The 9546-nt window shown below is 39.2% G+C and overlaps 1 protein-coding gene across 6 annotated transcripts in view; it reads right to left on the minus strand.

Annotated features, from left to right (window-relative positions):
* The window catches only part of ZNF451 (zinc finger protein 451), a 103590-nt gene extending 94050 nt beyond the window's left edge, over nucleotides 1–9540 (minus strand). For 5 of the 6 annotated variants that reach the window (XR_001512729.1, XM_006756845.2, XM_015559495.1 and 2 more), the window contains exons 1-3: nucleotides 9406–9540; nucleotides 8838–8921; nucleotides 1166–1246 (exon numbers count right to left, since the gene is read on the minus strand). Coding sequence is in view for 5 of the 6 variants with exons in the window: in XM_006756845.2 (XP_006756908.2) it covers nucleotides 1166–1246; nucleotides 8838–8921; nucleotides 9406–9426 (186 nt within the window). In the remaining variant the exon portion in view is untranslated. The remainder of the gene's footprint in view (nucleotides 1–1165; nucleotides 1247–8837; nucleotides 8922–9405) is intronic. The other variant, XM_015559493.1, reaches the window with a different exon arrangement.
* Nucleotides 9541–9546: the final 6 nt, after the last annotated feature.

Genomic DNA, 9546 nt, shown 5'->3' on the forward strand with positions numbered 1-9546 from the left:
TTTCAAAGAGCTCAAATATATTTTTGTTATCTCATTTCATCCTCACAACAACCCTGTGAGGTAGGTACTATTTTTATTTGATAAAGAAACTAAGGTTAAAAAGCTACTTAATTTATCCAAAATCATAGAATTAATAAGGAGTAAAGCTGAGACTAAAACCTAGGTATTTTCATTCCAAGTCCAAGTCTCAATCCTCTTTTATTACAGAGCAGAAGCTTCTGGCCACCTTGAACAAGACCAAGGAGTTCTGTAATCCACCAAGAAAATAGCCCATTAGTAGCAATTTGGGCTACAACAAATGTAGGACAAGAGTGTTACAAAGGGCTCAGCTGCTTCAGTTCTCAAAGTAAAGAAAGTATTAAAGGGTTAAACCCACAACCAAAAAAAAAATCACACGTAAGAGAGAAAACTCCAAATATGGGGGATAGAAGAGGTTAAAAGATATGATGTCTAAAGTAATATATCGCCTATAACCCTTCCTACATGCCATTTTCTAAAGGATCTTCACATATTCTTTCTTCCAAGATAAAACAAATTTTCTGTGTCTACATGGTTCTGGATGAAAAGGATCCAGTTCTATAGGGCATCTGAAGAGAAATAGGAAAGGAAAAGGACACAAGGAGACAAAAAGCTTGCAGTTTTTATTCCATTTCCCTTTTATCAGATATCATCACCAAGGCTTAGAACTTTCCTGCGTCATGTCATCCTTTCACACCCTCACTGAAAGTGAAGAAACAAAACTAAAAGTAGGAGATATTCTGGGCAAATAACTCCTTGGACTACCTATATGGCCCATCCTAACAGAAATGGGCCATCCTCTAAAGCAGTGATGGCGAACCTTTTGAGCTCGGCGTGTCAGCATTTTGAAAAACCCTAACTTAACTCTGGTGCCGTGTCACATATAGAAAATTTTTTGATATTTGCAACCATAGTAAAACAAATATTTATATTTTTGATATTTATTTTATATATTTAAATGCCATTTAACAAAGAAAAATCAACCAAAAAAATGAGTTTGCGTGTCACTTCTGACACGTGTGTCATAGGTTCGCCATCACTGCTCTAAAGCAATAAACACAACCGTCATTGATCTGATAACTCTCTTTAGAGAATGCCTATTAAATGACAGAAGTAAAGAAATACAAATCAAATATAATGTACTTACATCACTATGAGAGGTGCTAGGTTCTTCATCATCACTGCTGACCAGATCAATATATTCAAGAACAGGTCTTAATGGTCCTTCCTAGGAAAGAATTGAGCAAATTAACAAATCATGAAGAGTTATTCAAACTAAACTAGTATTTTAAACAATGTTTGTTGGGATTGGCAAAAATTCCTCTTAATTCCTTATGGCTGGCAGAAATTAATCAAAATGCAGAGAAAAATACTCAGAGTATGTACATGAGTAAGAAATGATGACGAGAAAAAAAAGAAAGAAAGAAATGATGGCAAGGCCTAGGAGGAGGACCCTAAACCCCAATAAGAGTACTGGGACTATGTCAATTAATACAGAAACAGGCTATAAGGACACAGATATTATGAGCCAGTACTTTTCAAATGTGATGGGTATCAATGGTTTGTTAGATATCTAAGCTCAAAACCATGGAGTTCTTTGACCAAGAGCTCAGCTTTATCTCCCACTTCTATAGAGAAATATTAAACCTAATTCTTCTCCATCCTTTCTTTCCATCCATACTGACTCTTATCATGAACCAGGCCTTGAATGCTAGGCTTAAAAGCCTTGATTTTATTCTAAAAGTCTTGATTTTAGGCTAAAGAGAATAAAAACTAACATGGGAGTAACATATGAGACTTGTGCTTTAAGATAAATCACATAAAGAAGTATGAAGAGTGGAAAAGGCAGAATTAACCAGTCCAGACACATAAAAATGCAGAACTAAAGTAGTGGTGACAGCAAGAATTGTGTGGTGGTGCATATAGAAGAGAATATATGGGTATAATAGAGAGGTGGGGGAGGGGAAAGCGCGAAGATTGGCAAACAAAATCCCAACAACAACTAGAAGTAAAAAAGTGATCCCCTGAGGTTTCAAGCTTGGGTAACTAGAAGGATACTAATGCCATTAATATAAATTTGGAATACAGAAACACAATGCTGATATTCTTTTGCACGTAATGATGTGATGTGCCAATGGCACAAAGAGGTATTTGGCAGAGCTGGAAATGCAGGCCTGTAATCTGGATATATGAAGTAACTGAGAATAGAGATTGGGGAGTGGCTCCCTTAAAAGCCTATTAACTGTAGCTTTAAATTGAAACTATGAGTAGCCAAAGAAAAAAGCAAAGAGGACAAAGAAGAATTCAAGGAGGCTCTTGAGGAAATGCTAGAATTTTAGGATTTAGGAAGAAGAGCTATGTGGGTAATCAGAGATTGGAAAAGAATCAGGAATGCATAAATCCGAAGAAGCTAAAGATAAAGTGAACCTCGATGAAAAGTTATCGATGCTAAATATGACCCAAAACACCAAAAAAAAAAAAAAAAGTGTCACTGAATTCGGCAACAAGATTTTGAGAGAGCAACCGTCAAGAAAGTAGTGAGCACAGAAGCCATTCTCTAAAAATTAAATAGAAAATAAGGCGGTAAAGGACATGAGTAGAGAGTATTCTTAAAAAAAAATCGGGCCCAAAGGATTTGTATGCATGCATATGACCATAGCCAATAGACACAGACAGTAGGGCGGGGAGGGCATGTGCTGGGGGCTGGAGGCGGGTCGGGGCGTGGTCAATGGGGAAAAGGGAGACTTATGTAATACTTTAAACAATGAAGAATTTAAATTTTAAAAAAAATCTAGTACGGTGAGAACAAGAGGAAGGAACATAGGAGGAGGAGAATATGGCTGAAGAAAGACTTCTTAGGATAGAGAAAGTTGACTGTTGGCAAGCCAAAGTGATTAATTCGATGGAAAAACTAACAGAAAAAGATTCTAGATCTGGAGACAGAAGCTAAGATCTAGTTAAAGATCCCCTTCCTGAAAGAAGCATCCAGTCTAAAAGATAGCTTGTTTCTTTCTCCCCCTGGGCTACAACTTCTCTGCAAGCAGAAAATTACTATCCTTGCAGGTAGTGATCCAGAGCAAAACTTTTCGGCAGGAATCATGTAACAAAGTAATTGGCATTTTTGCTAAGCAATAAAATTGGAAGTTTAAAAAGGAGGAAAAGAGGGACAGATATTCTCCAATGTATTGTCAGCAGAGGTACATCACCTATTTTAAGACTAAAACCTACCACTGGTATAAAGATCATCAAGATCATATAATTAATCCAAGAAGGAAATAGAGTAAAAATAACTTCAACTGTTCATATAATTATCTGAGTTTGCACTATTCAAGAAATTTGTATTAAATAATTTTTATTACATGCCCACAGAAATAGCATGCCAAGAAAATCCTCAGGTTACCAGAAAAACAGAGGTAGGGCCAGAATTTCCACGAACAGATAGTAGGTAAAAAAATAAGGGAGATGAAAGAAAGTAACATGCACAAAGCAAAAAGTAGACTGGGCAGAAAAAACAGGATAACGAAAATGGTCACAAATAGGATTAAAAGGTAAGTCAAGAAATAGTAGAAGAGGCAGAAATGAAAACAGACAAGAGAACTACCAGAAATTTACTACTGGAGGAACCATTGGATTGATATGCACAACTAAGCAATGGCAACTTCATATAATTCACACTAACTAAAAAGAATAAAAAGAAATCAGGATAGGGAATCCAGACGTGAGAAAAAGCAGGAGTCATTTAGGATACCTATTCATTACTCAACACATAATTATGGAGTTGTAAGTGATAGAATGGTAGAAAAGTAATCCAAAAAGACAAAGAGGCTGAGTGGAAAAATAAGAAAAGGTAAGTACCCCCAAGGAAAAGATTACTTTATAAACAAATACTCTAATTTCCACAGTGGATATAGAAAAACTTCCACCATAATGAGGTAATCAAAACATTTTAGTACTCCATTTATTTTCCTACTAATCAATAACATTTGTCATCCTGCCCTATAAAGGGATTGTACTAAACTTTCCATGCACATGATTTTATTTAGTCCTCAAAATTACTTGACAAGGTGAGATACTGAATTACTATTATCCCATTTAACAAGAAAACTAAGTGAGATACATACCTGGTTCTCTAAACACATAATTGGCTGTGTGCCCAATGCAACTCTAAAGTAGTTCAAAATATATATAATTTTTTTTAATAGTGGTGTTTTTTATTTTATTTTTTAATATATATTTTTATTGACTTCAGAGAGGAAGGGAGAGGGAGAGAAAGAAATATCAATGATGAGAGAGAATCATTTATCGGCTGTCTCCTGCACAACCCCCCACAACCCAGGCCATGTGCCCTTGACCAGAATCGAACCTGAAACCCTTCAGTTCGCAGGCTGACCCTCTATCCACTGAGCAAAACTGGCTAGGGCAATACATAATATTTTTAAATCTATGCTTATTATCTAAGTTTCTGAGATAAGATACTTTTCAATAAGAGAAAAATGAGTACCTGCTACTATCCCCAATAAATATCCCCAACTCATAACACTGACCAATAAATAAATTAACTCCCCCAAAGAAGTAATGTTTACAGCACAAAGACGAAAGAGAAAATAATTTCTAATATTTATAATGACTGCTTATATCCCTAACAAGTATATATGCATGTGGTCCTCCATTTACAAGGTATTTTTATTTGAATATGCTCCATACATCAACTAGTAAACCGTCATTCTTTTTTTTTTTTAATTGATTTTTTACAGAGAGGAAGGGAGAGAGATAGAGAGTTAGAAACATCGATGAAAGGGAAACATTGATCAGCTGCCTCCTGCACACCTCCTACTGGGGATGTGCCCTCAACCAAGGTACGTGCCCTTGACCGGAATTGAACCTGGGACCCTTCAGCCCGCAGGCCGACGCTCTATTCACTGAGCCAAACCAGTTAGGGCTAATCAGTCATTCTTATCTCCTCTGTACCAACACCAAATCAAAGGATTCTACTTCCAAGGCCACACAATTTAGGAGCAGAAGCACAGGCACAAGCAAAACAGATTAGGAACACAGTTGAATTAATAATCTAAGTTTAAAAACAAATTTGTTTTAAATAAAGGTTTAATTTCTGTTATTAGAAAATTCTCATACAAATCCAAAACACCAATTGCCGACTAACTGGAAAGTGTTGTCAAGAGACAAAGATATACACACAAAAAAAGCTTACCTCAGTCTAAAACAAATATGGATTTAACCACAGATGCAAAAATCTAATCTAAAATTCTAAATAATTCATTTGTTTTTTTTTTCCATATAAATAAGTTAGGGGCATAGTTTACTTCTTCAGTCATGCCGAGTTCAAAAATTTCAAATGGTTCCCAATTGCCTACTTTAAGTTCAAATGTAGTCCACAATTCAAGATCTATACTATCTAGATTCTAGCCCATCCTTTCCTCTCCCACTTGCAAAAAAAGAAAATCTTATCTTCCACAACTACACAAAAAACTGCTTTTCCAATTTTGATGCCTTTCCTTATTTCTTCTAAAAATAACCTTTAAACACGTACAAATACTAAATGCTACATATGGCAAAGTAGTAAACTGAAGGACTTTTTTTTTGGTGACAGCACCATTTGTTTTTTATAAAAGAAATTTCTACTAGAATTATTTACATAGTTCTCATCTCCTATTTCATGTCCCACACTAAAATACTGACATTTTTGGGTGAAATGCATTTCCAATTAGTATGTGTAGCTCCAAAGTACTTAATTCATGACTCCACATATTATGAGCTCCAACATTATTTTTATTAAGCTAATTATCACCCTTCAGACACCCAGACAAAAGATATACTATTTTTTTATTTTTATTGCCTATGACCCATTCTGCTGGTGAAATATCACTTGAACTATGTGCTCAAGTTATTTATGAAATTATACAATTTCTTTCACTATTTCCACAGGTTCAACGATTCCACATTAAGCCAATAATCTCAGCTGAAACATAAATCTCATGTGCAGTTCTTTTTTTTTTTTCTTAAATCCTCACCTGAGGATATTTTTTCCATTGATTTCTAGAGAGTGGAAAGGATGGAGGGGGAAGTGAGGGAAACAGAAAAGGGAGGAAGAGAGGGAGGGAGGGAGAAACATTGAAGTTGACTGGTTGCCTCCCGCACAACATGCCTCAACTGGGACTGGGGATCAAACCAGCAATGGAGGCAGGTGTCCTTGACCGAAAATCAAACCTGTGACCATTCAGAGCCAGAGCTGATGCTCTAACCATGGAGCAAAACCGGCTCATGTGCTGTTCTCAAATTTATGATAGGTTGCCTCAGCAGTTTTTATACCTTTGTATCTACAGTAGCTCTGTGAAAAAGCATGTCATGGGCTTCTAGGCTAAACAATTTTCTGTGAGTAAATTAAAATATCCAGTTTCAAAGAAAGACATAAAGATGGCTGAAAAAAAAGTCATGTTACTAAATTAAACAGAAAATGAGAGAAAAAGTCCTAAATGGAAAGTTTTTGTTAGGGTAATATTCTGTTTCTTGATTTGAGCACTGTTTACACAGGTGTACTGGCTTTGCAAAAGTCAAACAGTACACTTACGAATTGAGTTCAATGTTAATTTCACTAAAATATAAATGAAAGGGGTCATTTTGGACCTCTACATCCATATTTTTCCTTTCCTTCAGCATGCTGTGTAGTTTCAGATTCTATTTCTGCAAACCACAGAAAGAATGATGTGCCATCATATGGATCAAAGATTAAAAAATTAAATTAACAGCAAACTAAGAAATCCAAACCATAATAAATCAAGAAATGACATCATAATGCTCTTTTCTGTATCTGAATTAATCTTAAGTTAACCAGGGAACTGTTTATTATTTAATTGGATAAGCATTACCTAGAGGATAAGATTGGGTCACAGAAAGAAGTAGGAGAGTCTGTCTCTAAATACATTTTAAAATAGAATTAAGGTATCATTGTCATTTAGTGTTATCATTACAAAGGCAGAGGGAATGTTGAATAGGCTTCTTCTCATATTATAATTGTACATGGTACATATAATTCATTTGTCCATTTAGAACTATCATGCCTTTGAACCTATAGTTGAAAACAAGAATAAATGCAAGTTGTGTCAAGCTGGATACACAAAACTGATTGTATATTTTTTATTCTGATGAAAGATATAACAGATACTCTACATTTAAAATAAAACTTAGAGTTAGACTTCAACTTAATACAAGCTTATATTAGTCACAAGCTACAATTCTTCATCCCAGAGCACCACAAAAAATATTTTTGAAATCTTATTTTAATAGATTCCATCAGTGACTTTCAAAATAAGCCTGTAGTTCATAAAGAATTGTTGTCATTCTTACTTATATTTGCACAAAATATCAAAATAAGTACTCTCCATTCACAAATATACCAATACTCAGGAAGAACCTGAAATATTTGTCCTAAAAAGCCAGGGAATTCTGTTTCTAGGCATACTTCAGTCCACAGAGACTGGGGGCAGGATACAATTCTTCTAACCTCCCACAACCCAAAACTTTAAAAGTTTAAAATAAAAAAGAGGACCATATACGCTAGCACTGGACAAAAAGCCACAAATGCTCTTGTGAAAGACTCCTACACAAACCCATTAACACACAGTACAATAGATCATTACATGGCCCTAATGTTGTGATACTATCGAATATTGTTTAATAACCAGTTTTACGAAGTTGCCCCAAAACAAACACAAATACTCTGTTAAAGAAAAATTATACACCTTTAATAATACACCTCAACTCCAGGATTCAAAGGGTACTTTAGAGTATTCTCCAAGCAGGGCCCTTGTCAGACTTTGTTTTCGGTGAAAATCATCCCCAAAATACATCAGATCCACTTCCTCCCCAAACCACCGCTTTAAAAAGTGTGGTCCAGAGATCTGTCTATCCTTGCATTTTTTTTTCTCCAAAATGAAGATTCCTAGACCCCCACCTTCAAATTCTGACTCAGTAGGTCCAGAGTGAGGCCCAGGAATGTATACACTTATTACAAATGCTTGGAAACGGTCTCAACGGGAATAAAATCAGAAAACACAGTGAGTTCCTGGTGATGCAGGTATCTTCATTATGCACATCAACTGCACTACTGTGCTGTAACATGGTGACCTCAGAGATCTGTGACACCTTCAAGCCAGCTGCCTCCACCTGAGGAAGCTCAGGTTTTGAGTTCTTACAACCCTCCTCCTCCTCCTCCTCTACACCTTTCCTCCTCCTCAGCTGTCCCTTCTCCCTCACCTGGGTGGCTCCCCTTAGAGTGGTTCTCAACCTTCTGGCCCTTTAAACACAGTTCCTCATGTTGTGACCCAACCGTAACATTGTTTTTGTTGCTACTTCATCACTGTCGTGTTGCTACTGTTATGAGTCGTCATGTAAATATCTGATATGCAGGATGGTCTTAGGCGACCCCTGTGAAAGGGTCGTTCGACCGCCAAAGGGGTCGCGACCCACAGGTTGAGAACCGCTGCAGGCTTAGCAGCTACTCCTGACCCATTTGGACACACAGCCTTAAGGGACCAGATCTCGGCCTGAGCCAGAGTAGAAAATGGCCCTCCGTGGAGGCAGGAGAGGAGTGATGGAGCGCACAGCGCGGCCTCGGGCCGGCCGCCTTTGTGATGGCCACGGAGGTCGCTCAATTCCCTACCCCGCTGCCACCTCCACACTGTCCGGGGCCGTCGGACATGCACACGTATTGGCTGGGCGATGGAGGAACAGGTGAGGGGTCGTCCCATAACCGCTTACCACGCAGTCTTCGACTCCGAAAAACCCGAAATGTGGCTACTTACACTCACAAACTGAATGTCATCTTCATTTTCATCCGCTGCGGACTCAGATGCCCCAGGCCCCGCTGGAGGGACAGATCCTATTATCTACAAAAATAAGCCAGAACACGCTTATCTACACAGCCATGTACTTGCAGGAAGAGGTTTTCCCCAAAAGGAACGAAAAGGGAAGAGCTCCCAAAGAAACTTAAGGGCACGATTTCACGCAAACCCGACGAAGGGCAGAGCCCCCCGGAGTCGGGTTGTGCCTCTGCCTTCTTGGGGGGGGGGGGGGGGGGGGGGGGAGCGGGCCCAGCCGGCGAAACCCAGCCACGGGCCCCTCCGGATCCCCCCGGCGGCTCCAGGACGAGGGACGCAGGCTCCCTGCCGAGGAGCAAGGCCGGTCGGCGGAGCAGCCACAACAAGGAGCTCGGGGGCCGAGGCGGCCATTGTTGCTGCTGGCTCCTGCTCAGACCTGCAAGGTCCCAACGCCGGCTCGGCCGAGAAGCCCAGGGCATCGCCCCGAGGCTGCGGCCGAGCACCAGGCCTCCGCCCACAAAACACAAAACCCTGCGCGGCCTCCCCCACTCACCTCCGGCCCTGGGTCTCCCATTTCTCCGACGGCCTCACTGACAGCACCGGCGCTGCTGCTGTCCCCGTGGCCGCCGCTGTGGCTGTTGTCCCTGCTGCCGACACCGCCACCGCCACGACCTCCCTTCCCGCCCAGCCCCGC

The sequence above is a fragment of the Myotis davidii genome, unplaced genomic scaffold (assembly GCF_000327345.1).
Source record: "Myotis davidii unplaced genomic scaffold, ASM32734v1 scaffold334, whole genome shotgun sequence".
NCBI classification, from domain to species: Eukaryota; Metazoa; Chordata; class Mammalia; order Chiroptera; family Vespertilionidae; genus Myotis; species Myotis davidii.